The sequence below is a fragment of the Macrobrachium rosenbergii genome, chromosome 6 (assembly GCF_040412425.1).
Source record: "Macrobrachium rosenbergii isolate ZJJX-2024 chromosome 6, ASM4041242v1, whole genome shotgun sequence".
In the NCBI taxonomy this organism is placed as follows: domain Eukaryota; kingdom Metazoa; phylum Arthropoda; class Malacostraca; order Decapoda; family Palaemonidae; genus Macrobrachium; species Macrobrachium rosenbergii.
This window is the reverse complement of record NC_089746.1, coordinates 46,155,504-46,174,771: the sequence shown is the minus strand read 5'-3', so window position 1 is coordinate 46,174,771 and position 19,268 is coordinate 46,155,504. Positions and strand designations below refer to the sequence as shown.

General features: G+C 41.8%; 1 protein-coding gene across 6 annotated transcripts in view; it reads left to right on the top strand.

Annotated features, from left to right (window-relative positions):
• Positions 1 to 3,187: 3,187 nt before the first annotated feature.
• Positions 3,188 to 19,268, top strand: part of LOC136839507 (sorting nexin-25-like) — a 50,849-nt gene continuing 34,768 nt past the window's right edge. Inside the window, exons 1-4 of one of the 6 annotated variants that reach the window (XM_067105679.1) lie at positions 3,188 to 3,357; positions 5,862 to 6,107; positions 6,352 to 6,521; positions 13,893 to 14,027. In XM_067105679.1, the coding sequence (XP_066961780.1) occupies positions 3,343 to 3,357; positions 5,862 to 6,107; positions 6,352 to 6,521; positions 13,893 to 14,027 (566 nt within the window). In that variant the 5' untranslated portion in view covers positions 3,188 to 3,342. Of the gene's footprint in view, positions 3,358 to 3,654; positions 4,016 to 5,861; positions 6,108 to 6,351; positions 6,522 to 13,892; positions 14,028 to 19,268 lie in introns of those variants that run through there. The other 5 variants (XM_067105676.1, XM_067105681.1, XM_067105678.1 and 2 more) reach the window with 5 other exon arrangements.

Below are 19,268 nucleotides of genomic sequence, written 5' to 3'. Positions count from 1 at the left end.
CAACACGGCAGTGTGCATTGCACTGGCGTCAGATACACTGCCATACGCCTAATTTGTATGTTTGTTATGCAAGGTGGTAAAACGAACTCCTACTGTGCTCAGAAATATCAAATAAGGCTCTATTTTCTTGATGAACATCAACACAAAACACAACATCGAGGACGTTTTAGGCAAATCTACAGCGAGTGGCTGTTTGTGCACATATATCTCCAAGGTCCAGGGAATAGGCCTACATACTGTACTTCATAGACTCAAATAAGCAAATATTTGACGCAATTACTGCGTCTTTTTGGCTTTCGTGATGCACGTAAGAAACTATCCCTTTCCATATAAGAGCTATTCAATAAATGTGGGCTTAAATACCTTAGCATCTTTTTGCCTTTGCACGTTTGTATAAAGTATTTACTTAGTAAAGAAGCTGTTTTTCTTCTGAATTGTAGTTTGTCAGTTTCTGTGTTTGTTTATTTACCTTTATATGTATATATATATAAACTCCGTGCTCACTCCACTTGCAGCTTTTCTTGGCTCCCTCTCACCACACGAAGAACTTCAGATAACCTAATTTAGCGCGGATTAAGCCCCGGCAAGATAACTCCTGGGACGCGCTTTAACTTTAACTCGGACTTAATTTTCTTCCGGAAGATTAAAAGTTAGACAGAGAGCTAGAGCAACGTCGTTACACGGGCGTGTCGATCCCTGGAGGGGGAAGAGGACGAGAGGGCGAGAAGGGGGGAAAGGAAAGGGGGAAGGAGCCACCATAACCACCCGCGACGGTCTCCATTACTCCCTCAGAATCCCCCTCCCCAACTTCCCTTCTTCTCCCTAGGCCATTTCCCTTTGTTATATGATAAAATGAATCTTGCATTTGGGGAAATACAAGACTTCCCCCTCGAAGCTTCACCGGTAAGGAAAGGTCCGAGCCAACCGGAGCTTCGTTGCAAATGTAAGAGTAGGCCTAGGATCAAACCTTGGAGCCCAAATGTTGATTTCACTTTTTATCAGCTTTCTATCCTCGCGGAAATTTTATACGCCTCTTTAGACATTAGAGACTGGCTTTAAGAATCGAAAGATTTCCACATCTTGATAATGAAAAGAAAGAAGGAAGGCACGAACCAAAAGCCCAGGAGTTTGCTAACCTCCAAAGACTAAGAGTGGGATGTGGCGGCCAAGTTTAACTCGTACGACTAATTATCTAAAGGAAATCGAAACGTGCATAATGAATGTCGGACATCTTGAAAAACACACACACTTCATTATCTATAGAAATCTCACAATCACACGAGTCACTAAAATGATTCTTGAATAATAATAATAATAATAATAATAATAATAATAATAATAATAATAATTATTATTATTATTATTATTATTATTATCAGAATGAAGATTATTATTATTATTATTATTATTATTATTATTATTATTATTATTATTATTATTATTATCAGAATGAAGATGCATCTATATTCACATAGTACTTTTTCCCAACAAAATCAACCAAAGTTTAAACGTTAGTTGGGTGATAATGACTAACCTTGCCGAAGATGCTCAAATACTGAAACCCTTTTAAACTGAAAATTTTACTCTAAAAACATGCATATTACTCTTTAAAAACAAGAAAATTGGGTTATATGATTACTGGCTATAAACGTCTTTTATGTTTTTGAAATACCTGGCCAGCCAACTAGAGAAAATTTTCCAAGATTGAAGAACTATGTTAAACATTTTGAAATTGAAATAGAAACTGGTTATCTGGTAAGTGAAACAGATTAAAGAGTTAAATGTTTGGTTACAATTCGAAATTAATTTTCTAATATTCTGTTATTATTTTGAGGTCTATTTTCCTGTACTCTGTAACTACTATTACTCGTAAGTCCCCTACAAAATGATGATAAATGTGGGAATGCAGATGCAGTTTATGCGTATACATAAAACTAGAACAACGTATAGAGCCTCGGGAGTGATATAATTGTAATTTCTGCAATATCAGGGTAATTTTCAACAAAGGGTCTGAAGCAAACGCTTCAAATGAAATTTTAAATAAAGGATTAAAGGCCAGCAACATAAAAATAATTTATGGCAAATTTTCACATGCGAGTTTTCAGCTTCTCTTCTTTGATTAATGTAAGTCTGTCTATATGTCTCTTTGAATTGTATATTTCTTATATCTATATTATTCAACGACATTGTGTTCTGTTAATAGTTTTTGCTTTATAGTTATCTTCAAAGATGATTGTTATATCATGTAAGTAAATATTTTATTATTAACATAATAGCTATTTAGGAAAGTTTTTAGACTGAACAGTTTTCCGATTATACTTTCGTGCAATTAAAAATTAAGTTAAGTATACCTTAGTTTTACCAGACCAATTATACCTACAGTAAATATGTATGCACGTGAATATGTTCCAGTATAAAAACAATTGCATCTTGGTTCTCAGTTATGCACAGAAGGATTCACTGTAATATACCTGATCAGCAAAACGAAATGAATTTGTAAAAATGTATGAAAAGTTTATAGTTGTCGTCCATACTTCTGTGTTCAAGTCCACAGAAGGATGAGAAAAAGCTATAAGTTTTGTATTTATTTTCACAGATACATTTCGTTTTGCTAACCAAGCATACTAATGTGGTTTCTTCTGTACATATGCTAAGTAATTTTGCTGTTTGTCAGACGCAACCAATTCGATTACAAGTGACTACGAAAATACTAAGGTCTGTGAGTTTCCTATAATGCATATTTTCTGTAATGTGGGCCAAAAATTATAGGGTACGTTGAACTGCACTCACAATACCTTAAATACCCTGTGGCCATGAGGTTTTTGGAAATATCATTAATAGAGTAATTTGTTTACAGATTCATAAAGCGAATATTTTAAAAAACAAAGATTTTAAGCTAACTTCATGGTTATTAAAAACAATATTTTTATGAATAAAACTGAGGATGATCGCTCAAGAAATCATCTTGAGGAGGTAACAATAAAAGATGGCAATAAACATACAACTTATTCCTTATATTAAAAATATTCACAACGTTCTGCAGTCAAGTAGAATCGAGACTACTGGAATAAGCCAGTTAAACTGAACTAACCAACTCAAGGTACAGTAAATTACTCTTTAGACACCGAATCATCCAATTTTCAAATACCTAGATGACAACAACTGTGATACTATTTAGAGAAAGAACGGTTGGTTGGTTTAAATTAAGCTGGTCTCACGTCAAAACCAGGAGTGGGTCCTGGTTAGCACGGACCCTTGCTAAAAGGCTATTTTAAGTGTGGTAAGGAGTCGAAGTATAGAGGAAGCTTGAAGTGGGCCCCTGGATATGACTCAGACGAGATCATGAACAAGTATGCTGTAAGTGTTAAACTGTAACTTTCGTGAATAAGGATATAGCAAATGTTTTGTTGCCTTGCTCAGAGTACTGGAGAGAGAAAAATGAAATATTTTCATTATAACCTTATGAATAAGTCAGAAAAGTAGTTGATAAAATTGTTCATTTAATCATACAAATATTTTGAATAAAAAAAAAACATTATACTACACGGGGAAAAGAGGAAACATCGTAAAATAACAGCCAAAACTTATGAAAAACACCAGACAAGTATTAGAGGAGCCGCTACATAGGAAACGCCTTAAACTTGAACTGTTTTAGATTTACAACTTAAATGTCTGTCATTTGTAATAAAAAAAAAATAAACATTCTAAGGTTATGCCTTGCTCTGGTGTGAAATTGTTTTTCTTAAGTCACACATACGGTTAGCATTGGTTACCGATAAATCATGAAAGAAAAAGAAAGCGGAGAAGTTGACTTCCATCAAAGAAAACGTATTTCATTGATCAGCTGATACGAGGTAAACAATCGCGGGTGATATTGGATGGAAAACCTCGTACACTTCTCTTCCCTATTCTGTGTTGTGTGTTTCCGCCGTGTTCAAAATTGAAAGCAAAGCAGACACCGGCAAGGTAATTACCTGTCTTTTCAGAGGTGATGCTGCTTTGAGAGGAAATGACTGTAAGTTAATGTGACTGTAGTTCAGTCACAGGTCTTTCTATTTACAGATCTCCGGGAAGTTTTGACATATGGTGCACCGCGTATGGGTATCCTGTGGTAAAATCTACTGTAGCCGCGTACATAGTTTTAGTCAAATTATACATTACGTATTTTATTATGTATTTTAAACCATTATGGGATTTAGACCTGAAAATATAATTTTCCTCTGTTATAATGCGTGCTTTGAACATTTCTGATCTTCGTACCTTAGCAATTGACCTAACCTTACCTAGGATACCAGGTCCTTACTCTAGTGAATAATAATAGTTTGAAAATGTTCCATAACTTACTTTAATCTAATGAGAACTGTCAATGGGATTAGTCTTTCTGTTCACTCATTTTGCGGTTTTCCCCAAACTCCAAAAAACCCTGCTTTCCCTCTGTGGTCCCCTGAATTGTAGGATGTAAGGATGGGTCCACTACATGTAAAAGTATTCATTTGCTGACGAAACGAGTGTCAAAAATGTAAAAAAAAAAAACATAACATGAAAATTATACTTCAGAATCCAAAATGCTGTAACTGTTTTAGGTACAATAATACCGTTTATCCCCCTTAATGTTTTAAAGTAAAATACTGTTATTTACCTCAAGTACCAATTTTTGCAAAATAGGCAGAAGGTTAATAATACAGTAAATTAATTAGGCCTAATTTATTGCCAAACAGACGAGGCTTACATAAACCAAGAACATGTCAGAGTGAATTATTTTAGCTTAGGTTCCTTCCAAATTTGTGAACCATAAAGTTTTACAATTGCTTAGCTTATCTTGTGTTTGATGCATTTTTACCATTATGGTTGCAGCTCACCACTTTTTTTTATCTTACCCCTGTATTTAACATTCATGAGGGACCCCACTGAGAAACCTGGGTTCTGGGTGGAGAAAAACAAAAATAATTAGCTTAGCATCAGCAGGAATGGTGAAGTATGCTAAAATTTTAAGAGAAGCTATTGGAAAAATACATGGTCCAGATGTGTAACTGCATAAAATCATAAATAATAAAATCAAAGATAGGGCCTACAAAGAAGTAGGTAGCAGTTAATACAGGGATGTGCAGGAATATAACCTAACCTAACCAGAGAAGTTTGTTATGCATTTGGGGGTAAGTTTTATTTTGTGAGGAAGAGGTATCTGAAACAATATCCTTTGTGTATTAGCAAATATAAACTGATAAAGCTTTTAATCTGATATTTTAAATTTTTGTACATTTTCACTAACAGTCCTGTAATGGCAGCTGATCTTTTACTAAATGCCAGGGAAGAAAAAGTGGGATGAGCCTGAAAATATACATAAACTTGAAAGTATGAAAAATCAAAAGTTTTATGTGACTAAAAAAGTGACAAAGCTACTGTCTAGCATACATGAAATCCTAGTGCATGTGGAGAACATATAGTTAAGAGACTTTGAGCAAATTTTTTCCTAAGAGTTCAAAAGTGCTCAGAGACATGTAAAGGAATAGTGGGGAACTTAGAAACTGTATAAATCCTTAAGCATTTAGTAAATTGCTCTGGTTCCAGTGAGAAACTGATTAGTTATAGATACTGTACTGTACTATTACCAAACAAGAAAAAAAAAAAAGTTTTTCCCTTAGATTTATTCATGCTTGATTCTGCAATGCTGAGGGATTCATAGTCATAAATAGACTAATATTGGTGAATTACTAGACTATCACTGAAGTTGATAGTTATATGTGGATCCCATACCATACTTCTCATTCACATCAAACATAGACTGCATATTGTTGCATTTATAAAAAGGAGCAATAGGTTTAACCAGTCCGAATTTTAATATTTTCCACGTTTTTCAACAGGTTTGGATGTGGCCAGCAGCAGTTGGAGGACTGTTGACTGCATGGTGTATTGGTGCTGTTTGGGGATGGGGAAGCAACAGTGGGAGTTTGGGAGTGGTGCTCCCCCTCTCTCTTATTGTAGGTGGTATCTCAGCTATGATCTTAGGTGCCACACTTACCATTGCTGCCTATGTGAAGCTTTCGGCTAAGCATCAGGTTACCATCAGGGTGCCAGAGGAAATTCATGCCCTCCACGCACTAACCTCCGTAAGCTTTGGTTTTGTTTGGATTTTTGTAAATATGTTCTGACAACTTATATTGAATTGCTAATATACCAAGTGCCACACCATAAAATGTGTCAGAAGTGCAGTATATATTTGCCGTGTTTTATAATTACAGTGCTCTGTACTTTATATGTCCTTCTAATTGTTTTATTTTGTAATGTCTATTTTTCTTGTAATGATATGTATCATGGAATGTAATGACTCTGAATTCTCAAAAACTTTTGCAGAGTGTACGATGTGATCTGGAAAGCACATTACCATCGAGGCATGGTGTGGTCATTACACGAAAGATAGATAGTGCAGTCAATGAACTCATTGATAGCTTCATTGAAAACAATGTCACACCATGGTACTCTCATCTAGTCAGTGATAGTATGCCAAGCATTGAGGCATTAAGGTAAGTGTGTATATGCTTCTTATGGACAATCTGTCATTTTATTCATTTGCTGCATTTTTCTGGATAAGATTATTTGGTATTTTCAGTTACAAAGTAATAAAAATTGATCCATTGCCACTAACCATTGTTTATTGACTTGCACCAGTCATAATTTTTGTTGCAGTAACAGTTTTCTTTTCCTCATCACCTCAATTATGGTGTCAGATAAAAGGTAGCCATTACCATGGCATAGTAAAAGGACTGGATTTAAATAAAATTAAATTAAAAGGTATCTCAGTTTAAGGGACAGGCATTTAGAATCTCTGTGCTCTCATGTACTCATGCTATTATGTGAATTTTACTTTGAACACATACAACTTACCTGTTAGTTACATATAGCTTTAGTCTTGACGTCACGGCAAAATTTCAAAACACGCGGCAGCGCCAGTCAGAATATCGGGTGATCCCCCTTACCCGCCCTCTGTCGGGGTACCAGGAACCATTCCAACATCCTTCAGAATAATTTTGCCGTCACGCCGGCGACATTGTTGTCGGTACTCGAGCGAAATTTCATTGTTTCTGCCTACATCGAGCTGTTTTCACTTGAAGTACTCTCTTGTTGGTTTGCGGCTTTGCCAGTTTATTTTTGTCACCTATTTAGTCAGGTTTTCTGATAATTATGTCAGATTCTGGGTCTTATACCTTTAGGGTATGCAGCAAAGGCTGTAAGACTAGGTTGGTCAAGGCTAGTCTTGATCCTCATTCAATTTGTGTGGCTTGTAGAGGTCAGGAATGTTCATATGAGAGGAAGTGTGATGAATGTGTCAGTATGACTGAAAAAGATTGGAAGGCTCTATCTAAGTATGTAAAGAAACTTGAGAAAGATAGAACCAGGAAAGCTTTAGCTAGAAGTTCATCTTCTGTCTCTCAGAAACCGGAATCTCCCTTAGCTATTCAGGAAACTTCTATTAATATCCCTGTGGCTACTAATTTTCCTATTCCTGACTCTGATATCCCTGAACCCGTTACCGTGTCTGAGTATCAAGTCCAGATGGACGCCAGATTTAACCTTATTGTGGGCGCCATGGAGGATATTGGCGTTAATGTGAAATCCCTTCATGAGCGTATGGATTCTTTCCAAAATATTGTGAATAATTTAAGTGCAGTGCAAAGTGTTAGTGTGGTGGAGGAGGTGGTTGCTCGGCCTACTCGTTCTCCTAGACCTAAGCCTCTGTCAAGCTCCCCTGCTCCTGGGAGAAGACATGCTGAAAGTCCAAGGGAGGCGAGTGGGGTCTGCTCACGAGCAGCCGCCCCTCTAACAGTCCTGTTGTTTCCCAGGCTGTTTCGGAGCGCCGTTGGAAAGGCGACTCAAGGAAGTGTCTTTCTTCAAGCTCCAGTGAATCGCCTCGCAGAGGCTGGAGATTTCCCGACGAGTCTAGACCATTGAAGAGGTCCAGGAATCTTTCGCCTTCAGCGGTTCAGAAGAAGAAGCCCTTTCGCTTATCAGAGCCTTCCTATAGTTTTGGGGAGAGTCCAGAGAGATTTTTGTCGTCAGAAGAGCCTTCTCCCAGGCACAAGGCTCATGTGCGTAAGAGGTATAAGACTTCCCATTCGGTATTGCCCAGCGTTCCCGGTGTTTCTCCTTTGATTTTACGTAAACCTATTGTGGCTTCTGCGCCTCTTCCTCATCAGGATCCTGGCTCTGCTGATCATCGTTCCCCAGTTGGATCCTCGTCTACTCATGACTTTCTTCGAGTGATGCACAAGAAACTTGGAAGCATTCTTCGCGGGCTCGGAAGGCCTGGTTCTTCTCCAGCAAAGCCTTCTGAAGCGTATTTGATGCCTCCTTCTTCGTCTCGAGCTCTCGGAGCGCCCAGTACGAAAGCTCCTCCTCGATCTGTGTCTCTTGATCCTCCTTTTGTTCAGGCTCAGGATCAGGCTTGTACGCCTAGTCAGGCTCAGGCGCTCCCTCAAGATTTAGCGCTCTCTCAGGCTCAAGCGCCTCGGGTAGCACCAGGTGAGGCGCCATCCCAGGCTCCTTTTGTGCCGCCAGTTCAGGCTCCTCTTGTGGCGCCAGTTCAGGCTCCTCTTGTGGCGCCTACTCAGGCTCAGGCTCCTCCTCAAGCTCTTATTCAGGCTCCTACTCCTCCTCCACAAGTTGTGTATGTGCAAGCGGAAGGTCTTTCTCCTATTTCGTCAGAGGAAGAAGTTGTGGAAGAGTTTCCTGAAGACGAAGCAGACTCCTCTCGCTCGGATTATAAGCTTCTTCGCTTCTTTATTGATAATTTTCCTGAGGATTTTGCACCTGCGGCACCGGCTTCCCCGCTCTCTCAATACGCAAGAGACTCGAAGCCTTCTACCTCTTCCTTTATGAAGTTAGTGCTTTCTATTTCAGCCAAGAAGGCATTGAAGAAAATGAACTCCTGGTTGGAAGACAAACGTGATCAGGGGAAAACTACTTTCTGCTTCCCTCCTTCCAAGCTTTCTACTAAGACGAAGGCTTGCTACGACACTGGGGAAGTTTTCTCTCTGGGAGCTTCTGCCTCCTCTCAGGGAGACTTCTCCAGTCTCGTTGATTCTACTCGTCGTTCTCGATGAACTCGGCTCGAATTTTCTTCTCTCCTTCAGAGTTGGACCACCTTTTGAAGAACGTTTTCCGAGTTTTGGAAGTCATCAGTTTTATGGACTGGACTATTGGCGCTTTGGGTAGGAAGGTAAAGTCTTTTGGTCTTTCCGAAGCGCATTTCGATGATTTCTCTTCTGTTATGTCCTGCTTAGATAAAGGGATTCGTGACGGTGCGTCTGAGTTAGCCTCCATCTTCACGTTAGGAGTTCTTATGAAGCAACAACTTTGGTGCTCTTTTGTCGCTCGTGGAGTTTCTAGGACTCAAAGATCGGCTCTTCTTTTCGCACCTCTGGATAAGAAGTACCTTTTCCCTCAAGAACTTGTGGCCGAAGTGTCGAATTCCCTTACTCAGAAGTCCACACAGGACCTTTTGGCGCAATCCACTCGTAAACCAAAAGCTCCTCAACCTTCTCTGCCAGCGCAAACTCGTACTCAAGTTAGTCAGGATAGGCCCTTTCGTGGCAGGCCCTTCAACCGTACAGGATCTCGTTTCCGGGGCAAAACAAGATTTGTCTCCAAGGCAATCAAACCCTCAACTAAAAAGTGATCTGCATGTCCTCCATGCACTAGTAGGAGCCAGACTTCAGCAGTTCTGGCAAATTTGGGAGGAGATCGGAGCGGACCAGTGGACCACGTCCGTACTAAAGGAAGGATATTCTATCCCCTTCCTCAAGAGGCCCCCTCTTGCAACAGAACCTTTAGCTTTGACAGCATACTCCAGCAACTTAGAAAAATGCTCGGTTCTGAGTGCGGAAGTAGACTCCATGCTTTTAAAAGGAGCGATAGAGATCGTGGAAGAAGTCAACTCTCCAGGCTTTTACAACCGCCTTTTTCTTGTTCCAAAGGCCTCAGGCGGGTGGAGACCAGTCCTGGACGTAAGTTCTCTCAACTTTTCGTGGAGAAAACCAGTTTCTCGATGGAGACGACGCAATCCGTCCTCAATTCTCTTCGTCCGGGGGATTGGATGGTCTCAATAGATCTGCAGGACGCTTACTTTCACATTCCGATCCATCCTGCGTCCAGGAAGTTTCTTCGCTTCGTTTTCCAGGAGAGGACTTATCAGTTCAGGACTCTGTGCTTCGGTCTGTCCACAGCCCCTCAAGTATTCACAAGAGTTATGTCCACTGTTGCCAAAGCTCTTCATCTCAGAGGAATAAAGATCTCTCTCTATCTAGATGATTGGCTCCTTCGTTCCCAGTCTCAGTCTCAGTGCTTGGAGGATTTAAAAGTAACTCTCGACTTGACACAGAAGCTAGGACTTCTAATCAATTGGAAGAAGTCTCACCTATCTCCCTCACAATCCAGAATCTATTTAGGAGTGAGACTGGAGACAGTTCCTTTTCTGGCTTTTCCATCAGATCAAAGAATCTCGGACTGTCTCAAAAGTCCAGAACTTTCTGGATATGGATACCTGTTCAAAGGCTTGGATGAGCCTCCTGGGAACTCTGGCGTCAATAGAAAAGTTTGTCTCCCTGGGGAGACTTCACATGAGGCCTCTTCAATTCTACCTCAGGGAGCAATGGACCAGGAAAACGCTTCCAGACTCCTTTTCCTTTCCAATCTCGGACCTTATCAAGGAGGATGTAAGGTGGTGGTTAGATCGAAGAAAATTAGAGAAAGGTCTCTCTCTATTTCCGTCGAACCCGAACCACGAACTGTTTGCAGACTCGTCAGAAGTAGGATGGGGAGCGACGATGGGTGTAAAAGAAATGTGTAAAAGAAATATCAGGTTTGTGTAATGCGACAGAAAAAGAATGGCACATCAACAAGGAGGAGTTGAAAGCAATCCACCTGAGTCTCGTGCACTTCCTACCATTCATACAGGGACAAACAGTTCTGGTTCATTCAGACAACACCACAGCGTTGTCTTACATCAAAAACAGGGGCACTCATTCTTACTCCCCTCTGCGAGGTAGCAAGAGACCTCCTTTTGTGGGTAGAGAAGCACAAGATTCTGCTCCTAACGAGATTCATTCAAGGAGCCCTCAACGTGAGAGCGGACTCCTTGAGCAGGAAGCATCAGGTTCTGTCCACAGAGTGGATTTTGCACAAAGAAGTGTGCAAGTCGCTGTGGAGGCTTTGGGGTCAACCTCTGGTAGACCTATTCGCGACGAACAAGTCGAACAGGCTCCCAATCTTCTGTTCTCCTGTCCCGGACCAAGCAGCTTTCCAGACGGACGCAATGCTACTGAATTGGTCGGGTCTGGATCTTTACGCCTTCCCGCCGTTCAAGATGATAGGTGCGGTGTTGAGGAAATTTCAGCACCACTCCAACACCAGAATGACATTGATAGCCCCCTTCTGGCCTTCCAGGGATTGGTTCCCAGTTCTCATGGATCTCTTGATCGACTTCCCGAGGAGCCTTCCAAACAGAGTAGATTTACTCAGACAGCCCCACTTCAGGAGATTTCATGAAAACCTGTCAAGTCTGCGGCTAACTGCGTTCAGACTATCGAACGTCTACTCAGAAGCAAAGGATTTTCGAAGAAAGCTGCTCAATCCATCGCTGGAGCCAGAAGACCATCTTCGATCAAGGTCTATGAGTCCAAGTGGAATATATTTCGTTCATGGTGCAAAGATCATGACATTTCCTCTTCCAGAACCTCGGTGACGCAGATTGCAGATTTTCTTTTGTTCCTCGGGAATAAGAACCTTTCTGTATCCACACTTAAAGGTTATCGTAGCATGCTGGCTACTGTTTTTCGTCACAGAGGTTTGGATATCTCTAATAACCAAGATATAACGGACCTTATTAAATCCTTCGGTACCTCTAAGAGGTCAGATGCTAAAGTTGTTTCGTGGAATCTTGATGTAGTCCTGAAGTGGCTTATGTCTGAGAAATTTGAACCTATGGATTCTTCTTCTTTAAGAGATCTTACGAGGAAAACCCTCTTTTTAGTTTTGTTAGCTACAGCTAAGAGAATCAGTGAGATCCACGCCTTGGATAAGAGAGTAGGATTCTCTGCTTTAAAAGCAATTTGTTCTTTTAAACTGTTTTTTATGGCCAAGAACGAGACCCCTTCGCACCCGTGGCCTCGCTCTTTTGAGATTCCGAGCCTGTCGGAATTGGTAGGTAAGGAGCAGGAGAGGTTCCTCTGCCCAGTCAGAGCCTTGAAATATTATTTGCAAAGGACTAAAGATATTAGAGGTACTTCGGATTCCTTATGGTGTTCGGTCAGGAACCCTCTTAGACCGATGTCCAAGAATGCCATGTCCTTTTTTATTAGAGATCTGATTTCTGAAGCTCACTCCAATATTTCAGAGAATGATTTGAAAATGTGTAAAGTGAAGGCTCACGAAGTGAGGGCTATCTCTACTTCTCTCGCTTATAAAAGGAACCTCTCCCTTCAAGATATTGTGCAAGCAACCTACTGGAGATGTAAGTCTGTATTTGCTTTGCATTATCTCTCGCAAGTGCAGACAGTGTTTGATGAGTGCAGCACGTTAGGGCCCTTTGTTGTATCTGGCACGGTAATGGGTAAAGGGGTAAAAGAGGATTAACCTACCTTTACTTACTTGTTTTTTGGAGTGTGAAGGTTTTTATGGTTGTCTGTGAGGGTAAGTGTTGGATAGTTTTACCCCACAGTTGGTTTTGGTTTTTATGGTTATGCTATTTTCTTTGGTGTTGGGTGACCCCTTTTGTAATTCATTATGTTTGTGCTGCGCCCTGAGCAGGGGCATACTTGTGGTATTGTCACGGCCATGTCCTAGGTGACTGATACCCAGCTTAAGCAATCTGCGACCAGGTCATTATACCCCGCGGTTGCTCTAAGGATAGCAGGTTACTGAGGCAGTAACTGTGAAATCAGCTACCTTAGCAGGTGAGAAACTAAGGAATTTTCTACATTAATAACCTTAATGTTTCCAACAACTTTTTAGCTGTCATTGCCCCACCTCCTAAAGGTGTCAATCAGCTATATGTAACTAACAGGTAATTTGTGTGTTAAAATGACATTTTTATTCTAAAATAATGTTTAACACATACTTACCTGTTAGTTACATATACGAAAGCCCACCCTCCTCCCCACGGGGACAGGTAGGCAAATTATTCTGAAGCATGTTGGAATGGTTCCTGGTACCCCGACAGAGGGCGGGTAAGGGGGATCACCCGATATTCTGACTGGCGCTGCTGCGCGTTTTGAAATTTTGCCGTGACGTCAAGACTAAAGCTATATGTAACTAACAGGTAAGTATGTGTTAAACATTATTTTAGAATAAAAATGTCATTTTTCTTTCAAAACTGAATTTCTCCTGGCCCAGTCAGTGTAATGTATGAAGATGAACTCTTGTTACATGTTTGTTATATTGTCCTATTTCTCATCTTTGGTAGAAAGTAGTTATTGTACATGTCAGTACATACACCACCCTACTTACAAAAGTGTTGTGTTCCAGGCAGCCATTTCTATGTTGAGTTGTTTGTAAGTTGGTTACTGTGCTCTTCATGCCTATTTAAGTACAGTATGATATAAATTCAATACAGTACCGATGTTTTTTCATCCTTAAACACAATACACCGTACAAACAGTACTGTATGTACAGAATAGGCGTAAAACAAAATTTGAACTTACGGGTAGAAAAGAGGAGCACTCTGAACACAGTTTTAATTTCCAATCCTGTTTGTTTGTATCTCCAAATGTTTGTAAGTGGGGTGGTGTCTGTATATTCAAAGGATACTGACATAAACCCTTTTTGTGAGACAGCATTTAAAACCATCAGATGAGATTTCAGTTACAGTCCTGCATTTGTTTTGCATTCCACATTTTCAGGAGTGTTCTGTGGTATAGTGTTGTGATGATAAACGAGAGATTGACCCGTATGGATCATGTTCGTTTCTTCACTGGAGGTGTAGCTACATGTCTTACCCGTCACCTGGAACACATCAGAATTGCACAAGCAGCTGGGTAAGCTTTTAAGTGATTATCACCATTTTGTACACCTAAAAACTAGTATTTTATAAAGACTAAACTAATTTCAAGTTTGGGAAGAGACACCAAAGTAAAAATGATCTGGAAGGGGTGCTAGCAAACATACTTTCTGTTGCTCTTTCATGCTAAAAATTATCATGCATTTTTATATTTTGTTGACTTTGCTGCATTGTCTTTCATAATGTAAGTTTTAATCTGTTTGTCATAGACTATATTTCTTTATCTCAGTTTAGTGAAAGTTTCCCATTTATTAACATTAACGATGGAAGGTTTGTTTTTTCTGTAAAGAGCCAATTAAAGATGCAACCAGGTGCCCTTTTTTGATGTATTACTATTATTGTATTATGTAAAATGAACAAATATTCATTTGGGACAAACCTGTAAGACTGTTGAATTGCAAAACCACTTCCACAGAATAAAATATAAAAGTAGTAAACATGAATTAACACAAAATATTTGCATAAAAATGTGTAGACATTAAGAAACAAAAATTATGGGGGTTGAAGAAATGGGTCTTCCATAGGTTCTGCATCCTGACTTCAAAAATTGGATGTTGTAATTTTATATCAGAAAAGGAACCATTTGGTGAACTAGAAACTCCCTTCAGAGGAATCTTCTCACCCATGATTCTACAACAGGGACACTTCTATACTGTACTAACTTTGTCAGATTTGTATATCATTGCTCAGGACTGGCTTTTTCAAAGAAAATATCATCTTTCCTATTGAGCAGACAATTTAGTATTGAAGGACTGCTATCTTTGTCCATTGGAATACTTATGCACAGACTCTTGCCATTTAGGTGGTCTAAGACTACGTTTACCAAACCATTACAGTCATACTCTGAACTTACGCGAGGTTAGGTTCCAGAACCCCTCGCGCAGGGTGAATTTTCGCGTAAGTTTGGCATGGTCTCTAAAAAGGCTAATAAATGCTTATCTCTAAAGTTTAAACACTAAATATGACCCTAATCATGCTCCCAAATTATTAAGTTAACTTTTAAATGAAATTAAAGTTACTTTAATTTCACTTAAAAGTTAGCTTAATACATTACCCTTAAAAAAGATAAATAAATGGTTGACATAAAAACAGATTTGGAAGAGAATTTCTCTCTCTCTCTCTCTCTCTCTCTCTCTCTCTCTCTCTCTCTCTCTCTCTCTCTCTCTCTCTCCCAACTGATCTATTTTTAGAATCGTCTCAACCTCTTTTTAACAACTTTATTCTGAGTCTCTTTCTCTTTGTTCTGAAATGCTTTTTCATGAACAATCAGTGTTTTACATTTTCACTAATACAACTCTTAGTTATTATGTCTATGTTTTAGAACATATTTGCAACACTAGCACATTTACACTTCGTAGACGATACAGGTCAAATTAGATCAATTTAAACTATCTACTGTACAGGTAAAGACGTACAGAGAATTAATAAGTTGTAAAAATGTGTGAGCGCTAACTATGAACGAGAGAGAGAGAGAGAGAGAGAGAGAGAGAGAGAGAGAGAGAGAGAGAGAGAGAGATAAGGGTTGTCCTTACTTAAGAGAGTGAAATTATTTATCAATTACGGAGACTGAGAGAATAACGCACTAGAGAGAGAGAGAGAAATTATCCTTACTTGAAATATCAAGTTATATTATTTATGAATTATTACGGGGAGAGAGAGAGAGAGAATTACTCTTACGTTAGACATCAAAAGATGGAAATTCAGTATTAAACGAACTATTAAATGAAATTAAAGTTACCATATTTTCATTTAAAAGTTAGCTTAAAACATTACCCTTAAAAAAAGAAATAAATGGTGTGACTCTCTCCCCCATTCTGCCGATCTATTTTTAGAAGCCTTCTCAACCTCGTTTGTAAAAAATTCTTTATTCTGTCGCTTTCTCTTCATTCTAAAATGCTCTATGAGCTGGTTGAACCAGCACATATTGTTGGGGATGAGCTTTTGAGGTGGAGGGCTGTGCCACTGCCGAGACCGGGACGGCTTGGACTACCGCCTGATGGTGGGGTCTCTTATGCCTCCTGAAACGTTTGCCTCCTCTCGCCTGGGGGCCGCCAGATTCTGGGGTCTTGCGCTTGTAGGCAGAAATGCCCCAGCGAGAGCACAGACTCTGGTTGGCCCTTGTAGCCTCAGTCATGACATTCGTAACCTCTTCTTCCGGGAAGAGGTTAGGCCCCCAGATCGAGCTCTTTACGAGCTTGTTAGGCTCGTGACGGATGGTAGCATCGGCAAAAATAAACTTTCTGCATTCCAGTCTGGCCATGATGAATTCAAAAAGGTCAGACTGAAAGCCAGCTAGCAGGGACTTAGCCAAAACTTGAAAGAATGGCTCGTCCGCGCAGGAGACGGCAGTGGCTTCCGTAAGGCAGACGGAGTTCAGGGACCGGGCTAGCTTAGTCCGGGCATCAAACTCCGCCTTTAGCAAGGATTCCGGCAGCTTGGGGAGCTGCTCACTGAACTGTGAGGAAGCACAAAAGGGGTCCAACTTCCCAACAGTGAAAGTGGACGGTGCATCCGTCCAGAACTCGTCACCTCCCGGGAACACCAGGGAAGTGGAGTCTGTTTCCCTCAGCTGCGGTAATGGGCTGCCTTCGAAACACGCTCGGGCCGTAGCCAGAGCGACTTTGTTCAAACAGGGGGTGGGCAAGTTGTCCCCCAAGGCGAACATGGTGAAGCTGCCCTTGAAAGGTGTCAACTTTGTATTGTCTGCCTGCCACTCCATCAGAGTGCGCAGGAGAGCCGACTGAGCTTGGTCCCTAGGGACGATCACAGTCTCCCTAGGAACCTTATCTGAACGTACCCATGCTTCCTCTGTTAGCCTCACGAAGCCTGGGTAGGGGGGCAAGAGATGGGCGGGGAAGAACTCTAGTTCCTCCAACCGTCTCGTGCCAAGACCTTCGACTGTCAAATTGCCATCATGTTGGATGGCCCGGAGGGCGAAACGCCAAGGGTTCCCGACATCGAAAGGCGGGAGGTCCGCTGTATCGGGGATGACGTACTGGGGTTCGGCTGCGGGTGGGCTAGCCATTCCCGCCAGTATATTGTCATGACTGGCCAACTTTTCTGAAATTTTCGTGAATTTGGAGTCGACCTCCTCCGAGAATCGTTTGAAGAGCTGGTTCGCGAAGGCCTCCGCGTCAAAGGCAGGCTGGCGAGGAGGGCTTGGTTTTGCTGCCCTCTTACTCGCGCCTTTGCCGGAGGAACCAGACTTGCTCCCGGAGGCTACAGGTGCTGAGACCTTAGCCTTCGACGGGGGGAAAGGCAATGCTTTCTTGGAAGACGAGGACTTATAGCCCTTCGCCTTCCATGAAGTCTTCAACTTCAACTTGGGGATAGCTGATGGAGCTCTATCACCCAAGGAGGAAGACTTTACAAAACCTGCAAAAGATGAGACAGAAGAAACTGGGGAGTCAAAAAGGGGGCCCGCCCCCAGAACCTCACCTACCTCGCTACTTACCACCTGGTCCTGTTCAGTATTCATTGGTTCCAGGTCCAAGTCTAAAGCGGCGACGTCCTCCGAAACCTCGGCATAAAGAATATCTACTTGGGGTGGCTGGGTCGCATCCCGGATCTGCTGGATGATGGGGGTGGCAAGATCTTCTGGCACTGCGGCCGCCACCCGTGCACCGGGGTAAAGCAGGTCCCTCAACTTCGCGTCAAGGACATAAGGCTTCCCCGACGGAATGTTCCTTCCAAACCCAGCCACCCAAGCACGGAGGGATTCCAAGGCAGACTTCTTGGAGGACTCGTCCGCCTGTAAGAAAACCAACAATTAGCCAAGAACGAAAGAACAGTCCGGGAATCATGTAAACAGTATTCGATATGAGGAGCGCAAAACGGAGGAAGACTGTCACTTACCGACTCGTCCTGGACGGTTGCGCACAAGGCGAAGCAAACCTCACAACCATCAGGGTGCCAGACTACAAGGTCGTCGAGCCGGACCGCACAACCAGCGTGGGTCCGCACACTAAGTGTCCGTAAGGTTGTTGCAGCGGCCAGTGCACCCCGCTCCTCACAGCGAACAGTCTGTAAGTGTAAAAAGTACATGAACCTACCACTCTAAGCAATCTAAAGCCGGCAAGGCCGGGAATTTCGACTACAACCGAATACTCCGCGGAGAAGAAATCCTCGTCATAAACTAGGCCAATAAGCTCTAAAATACAGAGTGGAAGGTAAAAAACTTCCAGACCCCGGAATACTCCGGGGAATGAAAGGTATGAGACAACAAGAACTCACCGCAAGGGTTGCCAGTAAAAACAACGGCGGAACCCCCGGGTGTAGAACCGGACTCATGTATATATAAAAATGTGGTGTGTACTCCGTTGGATAAACACACTTATCTAAATATGTATATACATAAACAATAAGATTAAACAAGTGATGGTACAAAGGTGCAAACTACTCCGGAGACCGGAGGGATCCGCCCCCCTTATATATATATATATCTCTTCCTCTCTTACTTCCCCGCCAGAGAAACAAGGTGGGCAAGATGCTCGTAGATACATAACATAAGCCGGAGCAAGTATAATAACCCAACCAAGTAACCCGACGGGGAGAAAAGAAGTGTGGGATAGAGTGTTCGAACACGTTCGAGCTACGAGTAAACGAACCACCAACACCAACGCAGCGATGCTAGGGACTGTATGGGAGGGAGCGAATCCCTCTACCAAATGGAGGAGTCCCTGAACTCGGAGAAAACGCCATCTAGCGTCACCCGCACGAGTAGAGCAAGGCTGGAGAGGGAGGAGGGGGGAGGGGTGGAGTAGGGGAGAGTGGTAGGCTACGAAAATGAGAACAGGAGACGGGGAAATATATCACCCGCTCAACTGCACACATACACCACTCCAAATATAATGAAACTTAGGAGGGTGGCCTACTACTAGGGGAGGGATGCGACCGAGCCTCAATGCCCGACTCCTGACTAGGCGAAGCCTAATAAAGGACCTAACCCAGTATAGGCTAGGAAAACGGAAGGAGTGCGGAAGGGAGGAGGAAGCAAACAGGGAGAGAAATTTTGTGCCGAGAACCAACCGGGGCCGAGAAGAGGGGGCAAGAAGGCGACTAGCCTAGAGGAGACACATCAAAGAACTCTATTCCCCAAAGGAAGGAAGAGAACTAAGGGCTCACTCTGCCCACCAAAAAACGACCCTGGAGGAAACAGCAACCAAAACTCCCTCAACCTGATGGATCTCCACGCCAAGGGCAAGGGGAGGGAAGCAAA